This window comes from Heteronotia binoei, chromosome 10 (genome assembly GCF_032191835.1).
Source record: "Heteronotia binoei isolate CCM8104 ecotype False Entrance Well chromosome 10, APGP_CSIRO_Hbin_v1, whole genome shotgun sequence".
NCBI classification, from domain to species: domain Eukaryota; kingdom Metazoa; phylum Chordata; class Lepidosauria; order Squamata; family Gekkonidae; genus Heteronotia; species Heteronotia binoei.
In genome coordinates this window covers 27,190,928-27,217,473 of record NC_083232.1, presented here as the reverse complement: position 1 = coordinate 27,217,473, position 26,546 = coordinate 27,190,928, and the positions used below count along the sequence as shown (strand labels likewise).

The window sequence follows — 26,546 nt, the reverse complement described above, 5'->3', positions numbered from 1 at the left end:
CACAAGACATACAGCAGCAGGACATTAATCAATTACCTAAAATAATACCTCTGCATATATCAGGCAGTAACAGTAGTCCCATTAAAACAAAAAGGGACCTGAAAGGTATTTCAGGGGGATAAGTCTCTCCAGAATATATTTATAATAAAGAGGTATCAGAAAGAATCCTGCCAAGAGAAAGGTACCAACAATGGAGAAGGTGTATCCAGTACAATGAATCAGAAGAAACCATTGTATAAACTCTGCATTTAAAAAAAAGAAGTTGGAGAAGGTTATAAGCAGTCCAGTAAACCATAAGCAAAATCATTCTCAAAGTCTACAAAGGCAGAAACATTGAGCCAAGGCAGCAATAAAACATCAAAAAGATATCCTTTGAGTTAAGGCACCAGGTATTAACAATGGTCAAAAAGAAGAGTGAAAAAAGGTATGGGGAAAGTAAAATGGAGTGAAAAATGTTTTACTACAATAGAATATATTGAAATTCAAACAGTATTCTATGCTGAGAATAAAGGTAGCAGAAAAAAAAAACTTTTAAGGGCAGGAACAAGCCAAAAGCAATAAGGTGCTCAAGGCAAGTATGGGTACATGCATTAAAGTAGAACTGGGAAAGCACTGAAAGAGAATACAAGATGCTTTTCCACACTATGGGGGTGGGGGGCTTTCAGGGTGTTGAGCTGAGCTCACTACCTAATTTGATACAGGCAACTTGATCAGTGTTAGCATTGCTCAGCCAGACTTTTCAGATTTGAGAAAAATGGCGAGCATCTTAACACATGCCATCACAATGACACATGCCGTCACTGCCATTTAGCAGGCTTGCTCAAGATTTTAACAGGCTACCTGAGCATACTCTTTCATAGCATTTCTTAAGCCAGGAGTCTCTAGCATGGTGCCTGTAAGCATCATAGTGCCTGCTGACATCTTTCCTAGTACTTGCAAAATGCTTCTAGAAAGTGGGAGGGGCCAGGTGCATCTTTCCCCCGGCAGGGCTTCTGATTGGCTGAGCAAATTAAAAGGCATATTGAGGCAGATTAAAAGGCATACAGAGCTTCTACCTGAATTGCTGACAGTGGTGAGTTACTATTACACTTGTATATAATCTTGATCCTTGACATTTTGTGGTTGGGTCCACCTGCTGTGGACACCATTTTTGTGATTGTGCCCACCAAACTTCATCACTATTCCAAAGGTGCCCACAGGCTCAAAAAGGTAGGGGACCCCATGTGCTAGGGCAGCGGTCCCCAACCTTTTTGACACCAGGGACCAGTTTTGTGGAAGACAATTTTTCCATGGACTGGGGGGAGGAGGGGCGCGATGGTTTTGGGATGATACAATTGTGCATTTTATTTCTACTAGTTTGGTGTAGTGGTTAAGTGTGCAGACTCTTATCTGGGAGAACCGGGTTTGATTCCCCACTCCTCCACTTGCACCTGCTGGAATGGCCTTGGGTCAGCCATAGCTATCACAGGAGTTGTCCTTGAAAGGGCAACTGCTGTGAGAGCTCTTTCAGCCCCACCTACCTCACAGGGTGTCTGTTGTAAAGGAGGAAGTTAAAGGAGATTATATGCCACTCTGACATTCAGAGTGGAGGGCGGGATATAAATCCAATGCCATCATCCTTCTTCTTCTTACATTGTAATATATCAGGGGTGTCCAACGGTAGCTCTCCAGATGTTTTTTGCCTACAACTCCCATCAGCCCCAGTCAGCATGGTTAATGGCTGGGGCTGATGGGAGTTGTAGGCAAAAATCTTCTGGAGAGCTACCGTTGGACACCCCTGTAATAGATAATAAAATAATTATACAACTGGCAGCCCGGTTGCTAACAGGCCACGGACCAGGACCGGTCCATGGACTGGGGGTGGGGGACCCCATGCACTAGGGAATACTTCATCTGCATAACAGCACACTTACTCTTCTGTAAGAGTAAACTGAAATATTCACCCAGCGTTGGGAGAATATTGTATCTGAATTCCAGGCACACAGTGAACGGTGATTATAACATAATATCTAAGGAGAAATCTTCATTTTAGATACTCCAGAAGCAACTGAAATAAAAACACAGCAAGCAGAATAATCAAACCAGAGCCAAAAACTGCTACATTGTTTAACCAGGTTAATCAATAAAGAATTCCACATGCACAATGTATATTCCAACAATGGAAACAAAATCCTCTGAAAAGGTAAATGCAACAAAGATAAAATAAGGTGTTAAGAATATTACGTAACATTTTTAACAAAGAGTTAAATCTCACAATGGCACACTGCTAACACAGCAAAAAGTGACCATGTACCCTGGGCAAGGAAGACCAGTGCCAGAAAATCCACAGAGCTGAAACTGGAAACCAATTACCTGGATGACTACTCTCATATGAACCTACCCAACTATTATTATCATCTCCAGAGGCCCTGCTCCGGGAAAAAGAAGAGCTGGTTTCTATGCCTCACTTTTTTCTACGTTAAGGAGTCTCAAAGCAGCTTACAACTGCCTTCCTTTCCTCTCTCCACAACAGTCACCCAGTGAACTAGGTGGAGCTGACAGAACTGTGACTGGACCAAGATCACCTAGCAGACTTCATGCAGAGGAGTTGGTAATCATCCTTGGTTCTCCGGGGTAAAGTCTGCCACTCTTAAACCACTACACCATGATGGCTCTTTTGGGTGCCCCTGCCACCTAAGGCTAGACTAGTGGTCAACATCTTAGCCATGACACCAAAACCAAGTAATTCCCTCCCCAGGGAATTTTTGTCTACACCTGTCAACCAATGTTCCTGCTAAGCTGCAGAGTCTTGTGAGCAAAAATTCTGCTTTGTAAGCTACTGGCATTAAAGTTGTGAGCTCCTGCCATTAAAGTAGTGAGCTACTGCATAAATTATTGTGCCCTGGGGATCATCCTTCCTGAGCTAAGACAAAAATGTGTGAGCTGGATGCTTAAAAATCTGTGAGCTAGCTCACATTAACTCAGCTTAGAAAGAGCACTGCTGTCAACCACTGTCTTCTACCAGTGGGTGATGACTTTTTTTGTTTTGTTTGGTGTACCCTTACTTGGCCCTTCTCCTTGTTTGTTGTTAATTGTTGATTTTAATCTATATGTACTGTTTTAAAAGTTGATTCCTATTCTCTTGCAATTGTTTGCTGCCTTAAGAGCACAAACTGGGTGGAAATCCAGCATATGCATAAATAAATAAACACACAGTGCAGTGCTTAAGTCACATTTACAGGCTGGAGTCAGAAACAAGCTCACAAATGTGAAGTTGCAAAGATTATCACTAAGAAAACTTCCATTCAATACATTGCTAATTGTGTCTCAGGACCCAGGAGTGTTCTTCAGGAGTCTTGGTGTCTTTCCTACCCTACTCTTCTCCCCAATGGGGATTCAAACCAGTTCAAAATGTGTCTCCTAGATCAAAGGTTCAAAATGTGTCTCCTAGATCAAAGTCTGAAACTCTAATAACTTGGTCCATCCAGATGAGGGGACAAAATCAGCCTCTCTTTTTCTTGAAGGGCAAGAGCACAAAGCCACCTTTATCTAGAGTCTGGCCATAGGTCTGTCAAGGTAAGTGTATATTTCAATTGGAAGCATGATCCAGCCAATGGGAGGACAGGAAGCCCGGAGGACAAGATAATCCTGAACACTCATCTCCCTTCCATGCATTAGTCCAGCTCTCTGACTACAACTGCTTTGCAAAGTATCTGAAGAAGTGTGCCTGCACACAAAGGCTTATACCTTGAATAAAACTCTGTTGGTCTGAAAGATGCCACTGGACTCAAAGTTTGTTCTGCTGTTTCAGACCAACACTGCTACCCACCTGAATCTATTAACAGTGGCAACAGTCATTCACCTCACAAACTCCACTCCATCACTCTCACCCGCTTTGCCATATTTTATTCATAAAGAACACATGAATTTGCCCCACAATGAGTAAGACCACTGGTCTATCAAGATCAGAATTGTCTCTGCTCTGACTAGTAGGGCTCATTTTGGAGCAGGACCTCCTTTGCCTATTAGGACACAAACCTCTGATGTAGCCAGTCCTCCAAGAGTTTACAGTAGCCCCTGTAATAAGAGCCCTGTAAACTCTTGGAGGATTGGCTGCATCAGGGGTGTGTGGCCTAATATGCAAAGGAGCTCCTGCTACAAAATGAGCCTTGCTGACTAGCAAATACCACAGGCGACATTTAAATCTCTCTCTGATTTATCCTATCAATAAGTCTTTTATCTTCAAGGGGGCTGTTTGTTAAAATGATTTGTGGGAGGAAGGTGATCTTTAAAAAAAAAGAGAATGGTAATAAAGAAGGAAGGAAAGCCCAAGGAGACAAGATACAGAGAGGGGAATGAATTATAGCTAGGGGTGGGCATTGTCTGAGAAAAAACAGACCAAAGAGGTTCGAGGTCTATGGGGTTACAGATGCTCATTCCATGAACCTCCTTGTTTAACTGACCAGGTCATGGTCCATTTGATCCATGCAAAAGCCTTTTAACTTTAAATTTGCCTTTGTGCAAAGCTGCATAGCATGTGAGTGAAGGTAAGCAGCAACTTCACCCACTTCCAGTCATGTGAAGTCACCACTCTGCCAGAAGCAAGCATCACTCGTACACCATGCAGCTTTTAAAAAAAAAAAACTTTTAAAATTTAAATGGCCTTTCTACAGAGTCATGCAGCACATGAGTGAAGGCAGGTGGCAACTTCACCCACTTCCAGGTAAGTGACCACTTATAAGAACATAAGCCATGTTGGATCAGGCCAGTGGCCCATCCAGTCCAACACTCTGTGTCACAGTGGCCAAAAAAACCCAGGTGCCAACAGGAGGTCCATCAGTGGGGCTAGGACACTAGAAGCCCTCCCACTGTTGCCCCACCACCAAAGCACCAAGAATACAGAGCATCACTGCCCCAGACAGAGAGTTCCAACAACTGAAGCTCCGACAGCCTGCCGCCTCGCAGCTAGGCTGTTGGTGATCTTTTGCCTCCCTGGAGGGAGAGCGGACCGTGAGGCGCGCTTTAGGTGCGTCTTTTGGGGGGCGGGGCTTAGGCGTGCCTTTAGCAGCCTCCGCACCCCTCTCACACAGTCCCTCGAAGATCATTGGTACGAGAGCAGCGTGTGCAAGCTCTCGACCAGTGTGGGGGATTGGGCTGACTGCATCGGGTGGCTGCCGGCTTCGTTGGATCGGTTTGGCGTCGGGTTGCGGAATCGCGGGCCTCCCTGACGGGAGCTGTGATACACAGCTCCAGCTAGGGGGCCGGGTCTCTCGCGTGCGAAAAAGGCAGGGGAGCGGTCTGTGGTGACCACTGGCCCTGACCTGGCTGCAGGTGGTTGCCCTTGCTGTTGTTAGGTTATTTAAATAAAGTGGCCCACAGTTTTACCAATTCACTTGTGTCCGCCTCTTTATTCCGACTTAGGGGGCAATATGCTGTGGCTAATAGCCACTGATGGACCTCTGCTCCATATGTTTATCCAAACCCTTCTTGAAGTTGTCTATGCCTGTAGCCACCGCCACCTCCCATGGCTGTGAGTTCCACATGTTAATCACCCTTTGGGTGAAGAAGGGTCTTCACTTGGCCTTCACTTGCACACCACAGCTTTGCAGAAGCCGTTCCCTTTAAATTGCCTTTGCAAGCCCTACCAACAGGGACCTTATGAATCTCCTTGGAGGGTCATGATGGGAGGTCCATGTCAGCAGGATGGCAAAGACTGGGCTAATTATAACCCTACCCTAAGGAAAGCCTGGGTCTTTACTGGTCTCCTGATCCTCCAGTGGCTCAGACTGCTGAAGCAGTCATGGAAAACCCTTTCATTTGAATGAGTGCAGCCTATACCAAACCCTGCCTTACAATGGCCTTTGTCCATTTTTTGAAAACCTCAGCAGGCTCCAGGGGAAATACTGGCAGGCACCATTTTGGAGAACCTCTTTATAGGCCATGTATAGACAACCATTTTATTTAAGCTTTTTTAAAAAGAGAAAATGTTGCTAAAATGGTCCTCATGTGATTGCTTTGAGGATGCAAAAGGGCACAGGTCTCTATGGTTCACCATGCGTGCACTGAAAATGCTCCGTTCGTAATGGGCACAAACAAGTGAGGAGAAGAGTGCTTTGACTCCATAAAAAAAAAAATTCATCTCAAAATTGGAGCCCTTGGATTGCTGAAGTCTGAAAAACACTGAATTAAACTGTGATTGCCTAGCAGAGTAGCTTAAATACACAATATCAATAACCTTTTGTGCGGATTGCTAGGTTTGTCTCAGAACAATCTAAGAAGTAAAAATGTCAGTTTCTATGTGTTTATTTAGGTAAGCCAAAAATATATTATACCAAGATGCTATAGTGTGTAAATTCAGGATAGTCTATTTTATCACTTTAACACCAACACAATATGGTGGAAAATCATATCATCTCTCAGCCATAGCCTAAACAGTTATCGTGGTATGAAATTTTCACTCAAACGTCCAAGAAATGCCTCTATGGAAGTATTTTGCAAGCAAGTTCCATGATCACAACAATCTGATACACTATATAAGAAATCCATATACTGTACACATTTCTGGAGAAGTTACAAGTTAATTTTATGCTAGTTTCAAGGAAAACAGGATTACATCTTGCGTACAATCACCTCAATTTGGGGTGGGGGATTAAATTACGTGTACATGCAATGTACCAAATAAAGTACTACTCTTTTCTTCATTAGAAAAACTTACTTGTCAACTTTACTGAAACTTCTTTGGCCTTTTGCTTTTCCTACAATCTTTCCTCTTGCAAATGTCATCAGTCTTATCTTCCTTTTTCTTAGGAGTCTTACTAAGCCAGCTGTCCTGAAATATCACCCTGCAAGTTTCTTTCCTTTCTTCCTCACCACTTCCCGCTAAGTTTGACTTATTGATAATGCCTGTCCTCCTGCTTTCTTCTTTTGCTTTCCAGAGAGAAAACAAAGCTAGGAAGAATGTGCCTATTCATAGATATATGCCCCAAATATGTACTCCCTTTAGCAATCCTTCACTGCCAACCCATCGTACCTCCCAGCCTCCAAACTCCTACTTGTTCCTAAACATACTGATTTTTCTTCTCACTACTGACCATTTAGGGTGGTGAGATGGTGCAACCTAGATGCAGAGGCCTTAAATATTTGTGTCCTTCAATATTTGTGTCCATTGGAGAATCTGTCCCATTCATGCTGAAGGAAAACAGAAATCGGCAGTAGCTGAAATTCCCTATCTGACATTATTACAGGAAAAGTATCAAGAGTCAATGTGCCATAGTGGTTTCTGTGATGTGTTAGGACTGGGAAGACCCAGAGATCCATCAGTGGCTAATAGCCACAGCATATTGTTGGAACACTCTGTCTGGGGCAAGTGATGCTCTGTATTCTTAGTGCTTGTGAGGGGCAACAGTGGGAGGGCTTCTAGTGTCCTGGCCCCACTGATGGACCTCCTGATGGCACCTGGGGTTTTTGGCCACTGTGTGACACAGAGTGTTGGCCTGAATGGGCCACTGGCCTGATCCAACATGACTTCTCTTAAGAGCCAAGTTCAAATCCCTGTTCAGATGTGTGATCCAGAGAATGACCTTGGGCCTGTCCTCTCAATCTGCCTTGTTTAACCCATGGAATTGATCTAGGAATAGAACAGGGGAGAGAATAACAAACAGTTCTGCACTACTTGGAATGAGGACAAGATAAAAGACAGCGACTGAGTGAATCTTTCTCCTCTGTCTTACTCACACACAAATTTTTATCCCACCTCTTCCTCAAGGGAGTTCAGGGTGATATTCATAGCCCCACCCACCTTCATGCTAAATTCGCAACAATCCTATGAGGCAGGCTAGAAAGAAAGACAGAAGGTCGCTCAGGATAGCTGAGGTGCAAGATGGTTTCTTTGTTCTCAAACTCACAGAGTATGGACCTTTCCAGATTTGGCTGCAACACAAAATCAGCAACTCCAGCCTTCAGATTAGGAAGTGTTGTGTGCTGGCAGGTCTCCTGATTTCAAAACTGGGGCCTCAGTCAAACAACACCAGGCTAAAATCCATACAGACAGAAAGGCTAAGCAGTAGGTGGCAAGAGAACAACTGGAGCTTTACAGGGGAAAATTTCTCTGGCTCTCAGACAAGCTTACAGCTGTAACGAAGATGCTCTGCTAACAACACTGGAGAGAACGTTTCTCTAAGATATACTTGCCCCCTTTCAGATATGGGAATTTTATTCTGTATTTCAATGAAGAAGTCGAGTCTATTCACATATCACTTCTTAGACCAACAGACAAACCTTTGGGTACTTTACAGATGCATATGGCAAACATATACATCTGTAACACTCCATACACAAACAAAAATCCTCCACCAATAATGATGTTTTTTAATACTCAAATGAGCAAAACCAAACAGCTTTTCTCTGGAGATTTGTATTTTGTTCTAAAACTCTCCAACATTTGAAAGAAAAATATTTTCTTCATTGCAAACAACAGGCTATTTGAAATGTTAGGTAGTGAAAAGACAAAGGACTACTTCAAAATTCTCTCTTTTTTCATACAACACGTCTGGAACATATTATCCAAACAACTGGGTCTACTAACATAAATCCTAGAATTGCTAAAAATGTTTTGCCAAATAAAATTAAGATGATCTGCAAAAGAAACCATGTGGATGTTAGAGAGTTTATCTTAGTTGATCTGCGGCAAGCTTGCCTTCCTGCCCTTAAAAGCAGGAAAGATCTGCCTATTTTTATCTCACCTTCTTCCAAGGAGCTCAGGGCGGCTTATACAGCTCTTCCTTCCCTCATGTTTATCCTTCCCACAATCTAATAAGGTAGACCAAGCTGAGACAAAGCACCTAGACCCAGGTTACTCAGTATGTTTTAGCCCTCAAAGACAGAACTGAATCTAAGACTTCTGGATTATACCCTGCTTTTCTCTAAGGAGTCTCAGAATGGTTTACAATCTCCTTTCCCTTCCTCCCCCCCCCCCCAACAGTCATCTTGTGAGGTAGGTGAGTCTCAGAGAGTTCTGAGGAAACTGTGACTGACCCAAAGTTACCCAGCAGGCTTCATGTGCAGGAGGAGTGGGGAATCAAACCTGGTTTTCCAAATTAAGGTCTGTCGCTCCTAACCGCCTCACCACACTTGCTGCCTCTTCAAAGACCTGCTTGAGGCAGCTCACAACACAAAAGAAAATCGTTCAATGTAAAATCACTTAAATTAACCACCATTAAAACCAGCCAGTAAAACTCAGAAGCATAAAATCATAGATGCCCCCATGACAGCCTAAACCAAAGGTGTCGAACTCATTTGTTATGAGCACCAGATCTGACATAAATGAGACCATGCTGGGCTGGGCCATATGTGTACCTATTTAAGATTAGGTAGCAGAGATATAAACTTTTTAAAGGACACAGACAAACATGACTTGTTTTATTTTAAAAAATTAAAACATGCTTAAAACATTAGCACTCATTGGTCTTAAAGGTGCTTTCTTTGTATTTCTCCCATGGGATCCAGGGAACCGGACAAAGGAAGCTCTGACTCTTCCCCTCCCTCCCCAGGGGACCAGGAGGGGGAGGAGCCTCAACCAATGGAGAAAATTGAGGTTTTACTCTGTAGCTCCTGTGTGATTGAGCAAGCCTTGCAAAGCAAGTTGAGATGCAGAAGGAAGCAAGAGAGGGAGAAGGAAGCAGACAACAGCCAGTTGCTCGGGGGGGGGGGGCTGATAGAAGTCCTCTGGGGACCTGATTTGGCCCCCGGGCCACATGTTTGACACCCCTGGCCTAAATGATCCTCAAAACAGTCCTCAGGATAGAAACAACATTGATGTGTTGGGGTACTGAGTGTTATTTTCTTAGTACTGGTCAGCAAGACCTCTGAATGCAACAGCAACAGAATTAGCGCAGTAACTTCAAAAGTCACAGTGAACCAGAAACCCCAAATCATCAACAGGTAGTTTGAACATCCTTCTAGAAAACCCACAAAATGCCACAAAAGCTTCTTTAAAAAATATTTTATTTCATAAGATTTTTCTCTTTACTGCTTTGCTGACTTCTTTTCCGAAGCTCTTCTGCCATCCATGTTGTGTTTCTATGAACCCGGTAATATGTGTGGGGGGGTGGAGTAGCTTGGGGTATTTTTTCATTGTTCAGACAAAGCCTTACTTCCATTCTCATCTCAGCCATGAATTCACCACTATCCTCTCAGTGCCCCATTAATACATGAATAATAATACTAAATAAGCTCACAGTGCTCACTGAATGCATCACTATATCAACATATGAAGTGTTTTAAATAGCTTTATGAACAAACATTACACTATGCAACAACAAAGTTTCATTATTAATGTAGCAACACTAATTTATACAGTTTAGTCATTAGCCCTATATTTATTTTTTTTTCTAGCCCTCACATGACTCCACATACCTTGTTATTAATTGAAAATGGGTAAGGAAGCCACTTGTGGAACTTATTTCTGTGAGTCAAAGGTGGCTTTTCATTTTTTTGTCCCTTCAAACACATAGCAAAACAAGCTACAAGAAGTCTTTAACAGGACAGAAGCCCTCCTACCTGAACTGACAGAACTCTTTCCCACTGATGTTTAGTCAGCAGGCATGAACCCACATTTGCAATCTAAGTCTGGTTCACACATAAAGAAGCTTGAGGTGGCAGAAAACTCTGCCATCATTCAGGGTGGATTCCAGCTTTTGATGCATCTTCGTGCAAAAAAATTCCAAGAAGATCAGAATCTTGTACTGCTACTCTCTCCCTGCTTGTTCAGTTAGCTTTCGATCTGCAGAGCATTTTTAATGATTGCTTTACCTGCAGTCTAAAGTGGTACAATTCATTCTCCCAGCTTGTTCCTACCTCATTCTCCTGCATGTGTGAACTAGGCCTAAGAACTTAGGACCGTTGCCAGAAATCCTTTTAACACAGAAAGCAGTAAGAGCCAAACCACAAATCCGAGAGCCACCGCAAATCTTTAACCTGTTATTACATCAGAGGTTGTGCAATGGTGTATTCAACAAACAAGCAAAAAAACTCAGGTGTGGTGAAGCAGGTTAAAGCCTTCATCATAAGATATGATGCTTACTAGACCACCGCATTCTCAACCCATTAAAAGGACTGTGTAAATAAGTCATTATAAACAAAATGGAGTGAACATAATGCCTACCTAGCTGTATGCTAAGTTCGACCACCTTTGGCACATACTCTGTGTTCAGCCTAGAAAAAAGTCCGCGTTTCCTGCCAGGGTAAACCCCTATCCTAAATAAATAAATGAATTGCTTCATGTTAAGAATTACAGTGTTTTTTACAAAAATAAAATGATATATTTATGAGAGCTTATTGAGCTACAGCTTTCCTGGCAAGAATTAACAGGAGCCAAAACACTCCAGGCTGCAAAATGTTGCTCCTACCATTTAAGTAGGTATGACTCCAGAGCTTCTTGTTTCCCACAGAACCAAAAACCAGTTACGCAAGAAAGAGAACCTTGTGCTGAATCAACAAGGCTGGAATTCACATGCTTTATACTGTGAAGAAGAATATAGAAAACCAGTGACAAATATGCCAACACACAAAGCCTCCCACAATGGGGGGGGGGGGGGGGGTGAGCCTTTGCTTTCACAAACACAAGCCACTTGAGGTGACTTAACAAGGTACTCCCTATTGAGCAGCTGTCAGGACAGAAAACAAAGAGAGATGCCATTCGCCTGGATTCATTTTAACCCTTGCCACAAAAGCAGCACCTTAATACTGACAAACGGCAAGAACTAGTCCTGCCCTGAAAGGAACAAGCAATGTGAACGTAACCAAGTCTGCCAGAGCAATCTCTTGGAACCATTGTGAGCAGCAGAAAGAACAGGGAGAATCCCACACCCTGTGCCAAGAGGAGCTCCACTGGACTAAAACAAGAAACAGCCCCATCTATTTTATTAAGATAATACCCAACTACAGCTCAGGAGGAGCCTGTTGCACACTTATTCTGCAGCTTGTGTTTACAGTTGTGAACCAAGTCAAATTAACTGGGCTTCTCTTTTGTACACTCTGATCTCTTAAGGGTGCATTTACATTACAAGAATCTCATATTTGAAAATCTTTTAAACTAAAGGGTTGTAGAATAAAGTAGAATTCAAGTTGCACCTTTAAGACCAACTAAGTTTTATTCAGAATGTAAGCTTTCATGTGCTAGAAGCACACTTCATCAGACAATAGGATGGAATGGCATCCATCCTATTGTCTGATGAAGTGTGCTTCTAGCACACAAAAACTTACATTCTGAATAAAACTCTGTTGGTTAAAGGTGCGACTAATAATAATAATAATAATAATAATAATAATAATAATAATAATAATAATAATAATAATAATAATTTTTTATTTCTATCCCGCCCTCCCCGCCGGAGCAGGCTCAGGGCGGCTCACAGCATAAAATACACATTACATCGGTTTTACATTATAAAAAACATGGTTAAAACAGTTATAAATTATTAAAATTAACATAACAATATGGCGTTATAAACATTAGATTTTTAGTAAACATCAGATAATAAAACATTTCCAGCAGCATACCTAGCTTTGTTACTAATTCTATCGCTAGTTGAAGGCCATCTTGAAAAGGTGGGTCTTACAGACCCTACGAAATCGATCTAAACATCTTAGGGCCCTCACCTCCTTGGGGAGTTGGTTCCACAATAATGGAGCGGCGACAGAGAAGGCCCGATCCTGGGTGGCCTTCAGTCTGGCCTCCCTTGGCCCAGGGATATTCAACTGGTTTTTCCCAGATGACCTCAGTGCCCTCTGGGGCTCATATGGGGAGAGACGGTCCCTCAGGTAGGTAGGTCCTCGGCCATATAGGGCTTTAAAGGTGATAACCAGCACTTTGTAGCGAACTCGGTATACCACTGGCAGCCAGTGCAGCCCGCGCAGCCCCGGCTGTATGTGCTCCCACCTTGGGAGCCCCAGCAACAGCCTAGCCGCCGCATTCTGCACCAGCTGCAGCCGCCGAGTTCGACACAAGGGCAGCCCCATGTAGAGGGCGTTGCAGTAGTCCAGTCTCGAGGTGACCGTAGCATGGATCACCATTGCTAGGTCACGGCGCTCCAGGAAGGGGGCCAACTGCTTCGCCCGTCGAAGATGAAAGAACGCGGACTTGGCAGTGGCCGCTATCTGTGCCTCCATTGATAATGAAGGCTCCAGAAGAACCCCCAGGCTCTTGACCTTATGTGCCGCTTTAAGCTGCACACCGTCAAGGACCAGCAAAGGGATTTCCCTTCCCAGGACACCGCGACCCAAGCAAAGGACCTCTGTCTTCGTTGGATTCAACTTCAGCCCGCTCAGTCTGAGCCAACCTGCCACGGCTTGCAATGCTAGGTCCAGGCTTGGTCCAGACTTGATTCCTACTTTGTTCTATTGCTTCAGACTAACACTGCTGCCCACTTGGATCTAACTAAAGGGTTGTGTTTATAGCTATACAATATCAATAATGCTGGCTGTGTGAAAATACTCAATGCTGAATTTTAAATTCCATGATCTCGGTTTTTTAAAATTTCTTTGGGGCACATTATTTTGCACACGGAATCGTGCTGAGCCTGAACAGCACCCCACCCCAGTCATAAAGCAGCTACAGTTCAGTTGCCTGCTTCCCAGAACCAAGGGTCATATAGCCAATCATCAGCTGGGCAGAACTGAGCCAAACTCCTCCCAGCTGCAGGGAATCGCAACCAAAACTTTGTTCCATCCATATATCTCTATATATTGGAACTTCCCAAACCTCATATAGCTTTTACTCTTTCCTGACTAAGCATTCTTCCATCTGCCTTCCTTGAATATGCCTGTATTCCATATGAAAAGAGTCAGTTTGGTGTAGTGGTTAAGTGTGCGGACTCTTATCTGGGAGAACCGGGTTTGATTCCCCACTCCTCCACTTGAACCTGCTGGAATGGCCTTGGGTCAGCCATAGCTCTGGCAGAGGTTGTCCTTGAAAGGGCAGCTGCTGTGAGAGTCCTCTCAGCCCCACCCACCTCACAGGGTGTCTATTGTGGGGGAGGAAGATAAAAGAGATTGTGAGCCACTCTGAGACTCAGAGTGGAGGGCGGGATATAAATCCAATATCATCATTTCTGTCCTTGACACTACGGTATGGTGGAAAAACCCAAGCAGGTCCTTTTATACTGTCGATTTTACCAGAACATTCAAAATTTATACATTATTCCAATTATATCCAAGTACCCGAGTAGATATAACCATTTTTATATTTAACTCCTCCTTGCAAGATCACTGTAATGAAACTACTTTTAAAGCAGCCAGATTTTGTGCCCAGGAATGTCTAATTAAACAGAAGAATTTGAAAAAAAAAATTAGCCAAGCATTGTAATTTAAGCCCAGTATATTCATGTGATGCAATCAATGTAGCAAATGTAATTAAGGTAATGTTCATTGATTTATTTTGATTCTGTTCTTTGATCTTAGATCATAATAAGCTTGCCTCTGTCAATTATCGGCTTGCTTAAAGTTGGTCTTTGACATCTGGACCCCAAGATGGAAAAAAGTACCTACTTCCCTGTCTCACGGTGGGGGGTGGGGGCAGGGGGTGGAGAATTCTAATTGTGAACCTTAAGGTGGAGCTGTGCAAAGTCACCAAAAACCAAGCACATTGCTTGGACACCGTGTAGTTCAGCATTTTCAAGCTCTATTCCAGAAAGTCATCAAGTTTCTTGGAAGCTTGTCAGGAAAAGTTTCTCAATGAAAAGATGACAAGCACGGTTCTCAGAAACTCAGCTTGCCCACCAATCTCTCCCTGCCGTGTGTACATAACACTGGATGTATTCCACAGCACACTCTCCGCTGGCACAAGGCCAACAGTGAGAACTATGAGAGCAGGGCCTTGGACAAACTGACTGTGTACTCAAGAGCATAGTCCACTGCCTTCTGCAGCATGCAGGCTTTTCAGTATTCAAACTGATGCAGACTGTATCCTCCTGAAGATAATGGAATTCCGAGGGAGGAAAAAATTCATTCATCTAGCTTATCATGAAGCAGAATTCAAACCAGAAAGCGGAACTGGTATGTACAATTTCTATTGTGATGCTATTTTTTTGTATATTGTTAAAAAAAAAAATCAACATTCACCTATGGAGCCAAATCGCTTCTAATGAAAATTAAACTTTACTCCAAGTATTTCAGCAAGGAACTTCTACACACAAGATTCTCAACTCAAGCGTATTTTCAGAGATAAGCAAAGCAGGACAGCTCAACATGGGCTGCTTTGGAAAAACTGGGTTTTCAAGGCAAAAGGTGGTTTGCCATTGCCTTCCTCTGCATAGCAATTCCAGTCTTCTTTGGTGGTCTCCCATCTAAGTACTAACCATGGCCAACCCCTGCATCTCTTCCAGGCTCTGACAAGATCAGGTTAGGTCGGACTAGGGGTGGCCAAACTTGCTTAATGTAAGAGCCACATAGAAAGAACATCAGAGGTTTGAGAGCCTCAAGACATGAACATCAGAGGTTTGAGGGCAGGAAGGCAAGCAGGTAGGCAGGCAAATAGACGGGATGGGGGGGAGAGGTGGAAAGAAAGCAACTTTAACTTTAAATGCATTCTCCAAGCCAGCAGCTGGCTTGGTGAAGTGATTTAAAGAAAGAAATGCCTTCTCCAAGTTGGCTGATGGGGGTTTCAAGAGCCACACTATATGTGTGAAAGAGCCACATATGGCTCCTGAGTCACAATTTGGCCACCCCTGGGCTGCCCACCATTCAAAATGACAGAATAAAATGGTGTGAAAGGAGAAATTTCTATTTCTCATTAAGTTTACTGCTCAGTGAAACTGCCTTTTTATTAAGACTCATCTGAATATCAGAACTGTACATTTAAGAAGAGGAACACCATGATTGTTCCTTGCAAATATTGCATTACCACTCATGGACACTGCAACCCACAGAATACAGCTTTGTCCATGTGCATTATTTAACTCTAGTTCACTTGTGGTTTAGGAGTGTTCATTTTTGGCAGAAAAGATACAACTTACTTGCAGTTCCAAGTAGGCCAATCAGCAAATGGATGCAAGCGATCAGAAAACTGTGGAATATATTTTGGAATGCATCTAAACCAGCATGAACAGCCAAGGACATCCCATCCCTACTGTAATATCACTAGAGTAACTGACACACTTCCTGTGGTAGGAACCAGGAGGCCAGTATCCACAGACAAGGTCACTCTTGAAATTTTCAGCTGCAAAGGAAGCTAGTAAGAACAGAGAACTGCAAAGGGGAGGGGGAGCGGTAACTGCTGGAATGTTAACTCAAGGTATGGGGGATGTCTACATTTTTTCTTGATATAGTACATGGAAAAGCAGACCCTCTCTCCATAAGTCTGCCACTCTCTGAGTAACTGCAATATTTGTTGCTGTCAAGTCACAGCTGACTTATGGTGACCCCCCCAAAGGCTTTCAAGGTGGGTTAGAACTGATAAAAGGAAGTACTTCTTCACCCAAAGGGCGATTCACATATGGACTTCACTGCCACAGGAGGTGGTGACGGCTGCAAGCATAGACAGCTTCAAAAGGGGACTGGATAAACATGTGGAGCAGAGGTCCATCAGTGGCTATTAGCCACAGCATATTGTTAGAACTCTCTCTCTGGGGCAGTGATGCTCTGTATTCTGGATGCTTGGGTGGGGGCACAGTGGGAAGGCTTTTAGTGTCCTGGCCTCACCGTTGGACCTCCTGATGGTGCCCGGTTTTTTTGGCCACTATGTGACACAGAGTGTTGGACTGGATGGGCCACTGGCCTGATCCAACATGGCTTCTCTTATGATCTTAAGGCAAAAGACATCTGCCATTGGCTATCTGCATGTAACAACCCTGGCATTCCTTGATGGTCTCCCACCAAAATAGTAGCCAGGGCTGACCCTGCTTAGTTTCCTATATCTGGCTAGTCTGAGGTATCAAGGCCAGGGTAACTGTATCAACTCTTAATATTTAACTAAAGTTTCACTTTGTTTGTAGTAATACCCCAGGCCTTCTAAGAGGCAATGCCTGACTTCAAGGGGGTGAATGAGGCTGCAACATAGAATCATAGAGAGTTATCTAGCCCAACCACCTGCACAATGCAGGAAATCCACAAATACCTCCCCCTAAATTCACAGGATCTTCATCGCTGTCAGATGGCCATCTAGCCTCTGTTTAAAAATCTCCAAGGAAGGAGAGCCCACCACCTCCCGAGGAAGCCTGTTCCACTGAGGAACTGCTCTAACTGTCAGGAAGTTCTTACTAAATGCTGAGCCAGAAACTCTTCTTATTTAATTCCATCCCATTGGTTCTGGTCTGCCCTTCTGGGTAATGCACCATCCCCTATGATATATGACAGCCCTTCAAGTACTTGAAGATGGTGATCATACCACCTCAGCCACCTCTTCTCCAGGCTACACATTAGTCTTAAGTCTATAAGCATTTTGGGCACAGTTCTTAAAGTTAACATTTTATACAGATCCCAAATGAATGGTAAGGTTCACTCAGGCTACATTCAGACTCAACAATAAGCCACACATTGCAAACCATTATGAGCAAGCCCCAATAAAGTTTCACTGTCAAAACGCTGACAGCCTGACCAATGCTGATGCCTGCCCAGAATTTCTAATCAGGTTTTGTAGCTGGTTTATTAACCACAGTTTGCATTAACTGTGGTTTTGCTAAGAAGTCTGAAGTCAAACAGATCTCATTCCAGCACTAACCACTGCCCCATGCTGGCTTTCTCACAGAAGCATTGCAACTTGTTGCACAGATTGCTGCTAAAAACCGATCAGAGTTGTTGTGATAAGTCAAAATGGAATGACACAAGTCATGTGTATTTGTCCCCATGTATGCAAGACACTACAGTTTTTGAAAAACATCTGGACCACCTCTTGCAATCTGCGCTATATAGAACATCTGATCCATTAAGATCTGCTTTATGGAGAACACCTAGCTGGAATTGCAAGACAACACACTTAAGATTATAGCACCTGAAATGTCAATTTTTATGTTTTAAATCGCTTTCATTGTTTTTATATTTTATTATATGTCTATACTCATGCATATGCATGACCATGTGAACTGCCCTGAGCCTGACTTGGTGGGGAGGGTGGGATATATATTGAATTGAATTGATAAATAAATAAGAAAGATGTGGCAACTGCAATCCAAAGGGTTTGTTCACATTTAAATACCCTAGTTTCGAAAACATAGGTTCCCTAGTTACGGTAAATGTGTTTATTTCAATAGGATTGGCTTCCAAGGTGCACTGAGGAGAAGAACTGAAGCTTTTCTACTAGTATTCTCATTTACACATAGGAAACTTCACAGAGTACCCTGCACTGCAACAGACAGGGAAATTTCCAATTGGTAAGGAACTGGGTCCACAATTAAAACTAACACTGCATAGGGCGGGGAAGACATAATTTGATCCCTCTGTTATTAGACAATAAAAAGACAAAGCAAACAAGATGCATTCATCATGCATGCTTTCTTAACACCAAGTTTAGTCTCTAGCCACATAATTAACTTTTCATTTTCTCAACATAATGGTTACAAGATGTTAAATTTGCATTATTCTTGGCTTAATTTTTGGACACAGTTTCCTTTCAAGGCACCTGAAAATTCAGCTTTGCTTTTCCACTTGCAAAACATGCATCTGATGTCCTAGTGTAATCTGGGCGTGTCCAAGAAAGCAACATTCAAAGAAGCTCCATGGGAACAAGAAAGAAGGTCTGGAGCTCTTTTATTTTAAAGTATAATTTCAAATCACTACTACATATCACCATCCAAAAGCATGACAAAAACTCAGCAAGTTTTCCTGATAGAGAACAGAATAATTCTAATGAATGACCATATTTTGACTAAGCTGCTTCCTTCATAAGGGTATAAAATGAACAGTGTTCAAAACCTTATCAGCCAAACACAAAGCTTATACAAAAAAAATGCCCAGTAAGACATATGCACTATCATTATTTTAAATGCTCAAATACATGACCAACTATTTGCTTCACTTTTATTTTGAAAGCAAGGTATATGAGTAATTCCTTCCATTTCATTTCCAACTTATCTTCAGTAGAAAGCAGAGCAGAGGTCATAAAGCATCCAATATTCATACTCCGCTGCTTGTACTTTCCAATGGAAAGTAATGTAGCCTGCAAAACGTGTTGCAAAATGTATTATACACTCTCTCTCTCTTCTCATTTCATGCAGAGTTCAAGCTACAGTTCAAACTATGATTTGCTGGGGAAGAAATTTCTACAGTGATCAAGGAGAGGAGATAGCTGTTGTTCATGTAACCCTAATCTATGGTTTGGCCTACAGAATTGCTGAATCTGGGTTCAAATCTCCACTGTGCCCTGACACTCTGTACCTAACCTAGGTGACACTCTGTACCTAACCTATTGTTCATAGCTGCTGTTCATGTAACCCTAATCTGTGGTTTGCTCTACAGAATTGCTGAAATACTATTATGGCCCAACCGATATAATAATGGGAAGATCTCAGTGTGAAAATTAATCTGATAGAGAGCCAATGATTAGAGTTCTAAACTGCCAAGACCCTGGGTTCAAGTCCCCACTGTGCCCTGAACCAAAGCAGTTGACCTAGGTGACACTCTGTACCTAACCTATCTCACTACCTAAAGCTGTGGTGAGCAATCATGTGCCGCTATCCTGAGCTCATTAGAGAAAGAGACAGATCAAAACTGTGGCAGATGCATGCAAGAGACCTACACCTTCACAGAGCCCTAGAGATGGTTCTGCAGCCTTTCATTAAAGAAAATTTTCACTTACCTAGAAAGATCCTTAACTATTCCACCCACCCACACCAAATTCAGGCATGATAAAAAAGTACACATACATAACTCCAGCCGCTCTGTTCTGAAGGCCTATTTGAAAGCACTCCAACATTCAATTCTCATGGTACAATTTCCAGGAATTGCCTTCAGTTTCCTATGCACGTACCACCAGTGTAGTTGTCTCAAAAGTACAGCCACTATCAGACAGCTCCTTTGGGTGTGTAATGGCCAACTAGACTTGGAAAACGTGTGATGTTTGGTATTCCCAATTGTGGTTGTTGCTGAATGTGGAAGTCAGGAGGGGAATTTTTCTGTATGTTGATGGACGGATATGCAGATAAAAGTATACTTTTAATCCCAAGAAGTTATCTGAGGGGTGCTTGGAGAGGGGACAACATTATGATGTCAAGGAGGGGTATTGATTTTGTTTCATTCAAAGTGTCTAGATGATGATAACACAGAGAAAGCATTGTATATCTTCTGTTTTGTATTCGTTTTGCCCTCACACATATTTCGTGTATGTACTGTTTTTATGTACTTTTACTGGAGGTTTTCTAATTAAACAATTTAAAATTTATATTAAAAAGCATAGCAGTTTTTAAAAAAAGACTTGGAAAACTTTGTCTTTGAATTGCTTCCACCATCTATCACCATACTGCTATCACAGATAGATAGATGGAAGGAGTCTCCCTCAGACCATAGGTGAGCCACTGCTATCAGAAAGGGAAATTCATTTTCAAGCCCCAAAGTTCCATAAAAGAATACAGACAGAACAGCAGTGAATGAGAAGCCATCACAGTAACCAAGTCTGGATGGCAAAAGCATCAAGATTCACACTGTGGTTCAAGGAGGTGTGGTGTGGTCTTGACTATAATGCTGAACAAGCCAAGAAGCTTTCAAAAAGTCAAAGGCTTAGAGACAACCAAGATGCTTGGCTGACTTGACATCACAGAAGTACCAACACACCCAGGAGTCACAGCCTGACATTCTTCTCAGCCAGGCAAGTCATCTAAGAAGCAGGTCTGGAAGATGCAAGATAACCACAGAGCTTGTGCCTGTCACAGATGATAACATTACAAGATTATGAATGCATGGGATAGAGAAGGCAGAGAAAGAAGTACTTTTCTCCCTTTCTCACAATACAAGAACTCAAGGACATTCAATGAAACTGCTGAGCAGTCGGGTTAGAACTGATAAAAAGAAATATTTCTTCACCCAAAGAGTGATTAACATGTGGAATTCACTGCCACAGGAGGCGGTGGCAGCTACAAGCATAGACAGCTTCAAGAGACGATTGGATAAACATATGGAGCAGAGGTCCATCAGTGGCTATTAGCCACAGGGTATAGAATGAACTCTCTGTCTGGGGCAGTGATGCTCTGTATTCTTGGTGCTTGAGGGGGAGGCACAGGGAAGGGCTTCTAGCCCCACTGGTGGACCTCCTGATGGTACTTGGGTTTTTTTGGTCACTGTGTGACACAGAGTGTTGGACTGGATGGGCCACTGGCCTGATCCAACATGGCTTCTCTTATGTTCTTAAAATAAGCTGCTCCCAAGATATTGGATTTATATCCTGCCCTCCACTCCAAAGAGTCTCAGATGCCATGACTATGCCATGCCTTTTCAGGGGTGGCCAACGGTAGCTCTCCAGATGTTTTTTTGCCTACAACTCCCATCAGCCCCAGACATTGGCCATGCTGGCTGGGGCTGATGAGAGTTGTAGGCAAAAAAACATCTGGAGAGCTATTGTTGGCCACCCCTGCCTTAGATAACTAAGTTTGCATGGTTTTCTAATTCAGCTACCCTAGTCCTAAAGCCCTGATATAGGCAGCTCAAGCTAGCCTGTTGATCTTAGATCTTCAGAAGCTTAACAGGGTCAGCCCTCATTAGTATTCTGATAAGAGACCACCAAAGAAGTGTAGGGTCACAACACTGAGGCAGGCAAAGGCAAATCACCTCTGAATGTCTCTTGCCTTGAAAACCCAATGAGAGGTTTGCCATAAATAAGTCAGCTGCAACTTGATGGCATTTTCCACCACCAGGCCTATTGCATTGTTTATTGGCTATCTTCTGCTGTTTGATTGTTTTCTGTGTTTTGGTAAACTGCCTTAGATCTCAGCCAGAAAGGGAGGCTGTAACTGAAGTACCACGAAATAAGCAAAACATAATGGGAATACTGAGACACCTTCCCTGCCCTGGCCTGAAATGGACCTGTACAGACGAAGAATCCCTGTCTTTGCCACAGCACAATTCTCTCTAGCCTGCTCTTTGTGGGCAGCCTTTACCAGTTCCCTCGCGGTGACTCACAACCCTTTGAACTTGTCTCTTACTCTTTTCCCCAACAAGGGATTTTCATTTAGCTGGACAGGAGAAGCTGGAAAGCAAAAAAAAAATCACTCCTGAAAAGCATGCTAAGGGCCTGCTTTTGGTTTTGATAAGTTACAAGTCCTATTTCCCCAGTAAAACCCTTTTCAAAATCAGTGCTTGTCAAAATCAGACCTGTATCTACTGCATTTGTCCTCTGAATGCAGCATTTTACACCAAAGTAGGAAGTGGGGAGAATTAACACAGGAAAATTAGGCACCATGATTAGGAAAGCTCTCTTATTTCCAAACTCAGTACCACTATATCTAGCCCGTTTCTTCACATTGCAACAAGAATCCCAGAATTCTTGTTCAACAAGAATTGTTTAACAGTGGAATCAGCTATGGAAGGCAATGGTGAGTTCCCCCTCACCAGCAGTCTTTAAGCAATGGTTGGACAAACACTTATCAGCGATGCTCTAGGCTGATCCTGCATTGAGCACGGGGCTGGGCTAGATGGCCTTGTATGGCCCTTTCCGATCCTGTGATTCTATGAATGAAGCAAGCCACTGAATGATGCTAAAGATCATCAGCGTTTGGGGAGCTGGTTTTCAAAAAGGAATTCTGTATCTAGATAACTCAGGCACTCCCCCACAATGCGCTTTACCATATTTACACAAACATCCACATATTTTCCAAACATTCTCAGAAACAAGGTTCATTTCCCTTACAAAACCTGAAAAAAAATCCATTCTCTGTAAAATGAGAACGTTTAGGAATATGCACACACTCCAGCTGAAGTCAGTTCACCAGTTGCTTATGTTTCAAAAGGCAGCTGTGTAAAAGAGATTGCAATCACTGCGGTGGTACCTAAGAGCATCAGTTTCCTCCCTTCCCCCCCCCCCCCACAATTAAGGGGAAAGTACACCTTGCATTTCGACAGCTATTCCCCAATTTACTGTTTTAACATTGTTATTTTATGTCGTCAGCAGCCTTGAGTCTTTGTAGAATGTTGGGATATAAGTCTAACGTGGTAAATAAACAAACACAAAAGGTTATTCTGGTTACTTTGCAAGATGTGACCTGCTTAATAATAAATGGCCAATGCAATTTAGATTTTAAAAAAAAACAAACAAACGTTAAATTAGACCTGCTTTAAAAAAAAAAAACTCATAGTTTCTGCAGCCACAAACAGTTGCAGAAGGGACAGAGCCAAAGCCCTTTTCAAATAGACCCGAGAACTCCGCTCGCGCCTGCAAAACTTCACGATTTCTCGTTTCGGTGGTTTTTCGTTTCCTCCGCCTCCCACTTGGGCCTGGACTAACTGGGAAGCCTGGGGCTGGATTTGGAGCCTCAGCTGTAACCACAGCCCAGGGAAACCAGAGGCGGGGGGGGGGAGTGGGGAGAAGACTCGCAGGACGCGGAGAAGGTGGGCAAGGGCTCCCCTGCCTCTCCTGCCTCACGGCAAGGCAACAAGGACGAGCTGCTACAACTCCGCGCAACAACTGCAACTCCAGAAGCGCCCTCCCGAACAGCCCCGGCTGCTGCTGCTGCTGCGCTGCCGCCTCCACACAATGAGTGGGAAGTGCCGCGGGCAGGGCGCGAGGAAGAGCCGAGGCGACTCGGCGCGGGCAGAGGGGGAGGCTCCCAACGCCGCCAGCCGCCGCAAGAGTTCCCGCGAAGCCGCCTCGGGGTCTTCCTCGCCCGCCAGGAGCCCTCTCAGCAGCTCGCCTCAGCCCAGCGGGCACAAAAGGCCGGAGCCATGTTCGGTCCCAAACGGGGAGGCGTCTCCTCTCCACCCCTTCTGGCTCCCACCGCAGCGCCGGAAAGTTTACAAGCGGAGGGGGAAACTCCAGGCGTCCGCCGCGGCCCCGACCGCCCTCCCCGCTCCCAGGGCCCGACCAAGAGAGGCCCCCCCGCCCCGCTCCAGCCTCGGGCGAGAAGAAGGGAAGGGGGCTGGCTCCCTCCCTCCCTCCCGCCGGCCTGCTGGCTCCCCCGTCCCTTCAGCCGCCGCTACTTTTCCCCTCTTCCGACCTCCCGCCCCTTTCCAGGAAGCGCCATATTGATCCCAGGCGCCCTCTCTCTCTCTCCGCCGCCGCCGCCTCCTCCCGTTCTTCCAGCGGCCGCCGCGCCTCAGCCTCTTCCCCCGCGGCTGCCTTCGCCTCCCTCTCCCGGGGGGCCTCCCCGCGGCCCCTGCCTCCGGCGCCCCTCCGCCTCCTCACCTTGGCGATGGCCTTCCTGTACCTGGTGGCCGCTTGCTCGATCAGGCTGAAAACTTTCATGCTGCCGTCCCCGCAGGGCACGACCACCCGGGTCCGGCCGAAGCACACGGTGACTTTCATCCTCCGCGCTCCCGGCTCCCCCCCGCCGCAGCCGCTAGCCAAGCCGCCTGCCCGGAGCGGCTCTTGCGAAGCTCCCCCCGCCGCCGCCCCGCCGGCCACCAGCGCCAAGCGGGAGCCCGGCCCGAGGGCGGCCGGCTACCAAGTCGCCAGCAGAGTCCCGCGGCGGGGCTGGCGAGGGGGAGAGCCTCCGGCGGCCGTTCGCATGCTGGGCGGGGGGCGCCGCCAGCGCAACGCAAAGCACGCCCGGCTGCTGGCTGCCTGGCTGGCTCGCTCGCTCGCTGCCTGCCCGCCTGCTTTCCTTCCTTCGTGGCGCGCCCGCCGCTGCCTCTCTGGCCACCTGTTCGGCGTCTCCTCCTGAGCGCAGCCAGGCGGCAGCTCTCGCTTCACTTCTGCGACAGGGGAAGGGCCGGGCTGTCTCCCCGCCAAGGCCGTGCGAGGCATTGCCTCGCCGCCTCCCCCGCCCCGTTAAGGGGGCAGCAGCTGCAGCGCCAGCCTCCCGCCCTCGCCTCGCCTGCTGCTGCGCGCCTTCTTTGGCTGCTGCTTGGGGTAGTGCTTAAGTGCGCCGGCTCTTAGCGGAGAGAACCGCGTTTGATTCTCCGCGTTTGATTCTCCGCTTGCAGCTGCTGGAATGGCCTTGGGTCAGCCACAGCTCGCCTAGGAGTTGTCCTTGAAAGGGCAGCTGCTGGGAGAGCCCTCTCAGCGCCACCTACCCCACTAGGGTGTCTGTTGTGGGGGAGGAAGGTAAAGGAGATTGTAAGCCGCTTTGACTCTCTGATTCAGAGAGAAGGGCGGGGGTATAAATCTGCAATTCTTCTGCCGCTGGCTTTCGCCGGCATTGGCCTCACCACCCCGGTGCCTTCTTTCACCTCTGCGGTTGGGCTGTTCGGGTCCCAATCCTAAACCGAGGTACCTGGGGGAGCAAGACCCCTGAAAGTTTGTGGAAAAAGAAGGATCCGGAGGAACGCCTGCTGCAGAACTGCTGCTTCAGATGTGCAACGCAAACTCCACACTCGGTTTCGATGAAAGAATGGGCCTTCCTTGCAAGGAAAGGTGCATAGGAGTTAGGGAAACCAGAGAATCAGTGAGACTAGTGGTTAAAGTACTAGCCTAGGAGCTGGGAATCCTGGGTTCAAATCCCCACACAGCTATGAAGCCCTTGGGACAGACTTTGGGACAGGTGCTGTCAGTTGTTAGGATAAAGGTGGGGAGGGGTCAGGGAAGAAAGTAGAGAGAAAACTGCCCTCTTGTTTTTAAATTTTATCCATGTGTACCTCCCCTTTCACCCCAATGGGGGCCTAAAGAAGCTGACATTCTCTTTTCCTCCGTTTTATCCTCACAATAGCCTTGTGGGGTAGATTAGACTGCGAAGTGTGACTGGCCCAAGGTCGCCCAACAAACTTCCATGGCATGAGTGGGGATTCAAACCGGGTCTCTCAGATTTTAATCTGACACTCTGCAGCGCACTGGCTCTCCAATATGCTTTTGAGAGAATCTTGTTGAAATTGGTGGCTAAACACACATAGGCTTGTGTCACACAAACATGGAAGGAGGCTTTCCGTAAATGCTAACCTGTTACATGAATCCCCGCCCCCCCCTTCAAGACAAGATCAGGTTACAATTTTTGCCGATTCAATGTAGTCAAGTCCATTGAATGCAATGCAGCATGCTTCAAACATAGGATTGGGCAGCAGACACTGCTAAATACGCTTTCCTTTGCAATTGTTTGTTTTCAATTTCAAAACATCAACAATGTAACAATTCTGTAAATCACATGAAAACTATGTCTTAAAAGATGCTGAACAAATCCCCAGCCACTGGTAGAACCCCCTAATCCCAGAAGTTCAAGATGCTTGTTGGTTTATTAGTGCTTTCACATACTTTGGGGTCAAGAGGTGACATTTTTTTAAAGTAAGAGCTAAATCCTAGGCACTCCAGTTCAAATTAAGCCTCACATCTAAATATTGCTATTAAAGGCTGCACGCTTCTCTTCTCCCTCCCGAAGCTTCTCTTTCTGCTTTGCAATTTCCTTTGCTTTTTGTCAGGTTTCTCTCAGCTGTGCTACCAACTACTGATTTCAGATTCTCTGCAGAAGTGTCCTGAAGTAGCTATTGAAAGTTGATGCATCAATTTT

The 26,546-nt window shown here is 44.9% G+C and overlaps 1 protein-coding gene across 6 annotated transcripts in view; it reads right to left on the bottom strand.

The window, feature by feature from the left end:
- PARD3 (par-3 family cell polarity regulator) overlaps positions 1-24,467 on the bottom strand; it is a 745,691-nt gene extending 721,224 nt beyond the window's left edge. For 5 of the 6 annotated variants that reach the window (XM_060248148.1, XM_060248145.1, XM_060248143.1 and 2 more), the window contains exon 1: positions 24,296-24,418. In XM_060248148.1, coding sequence (XP_060104131.1) covers positions 24,296-24,415 — 120 coding nt within the window. In that variant the 5' untranslated portion in view covers positions 24,416-24,418. Of the gene's footprint in view, positions 1-24,295 lie in introns of all 6 variants that reach the window. The other variant, XM_060248141.1, reaches the window with a different exon arrangement.
- Positions 24,468-26,546: the final 2,079 nt, after the last annotated feature.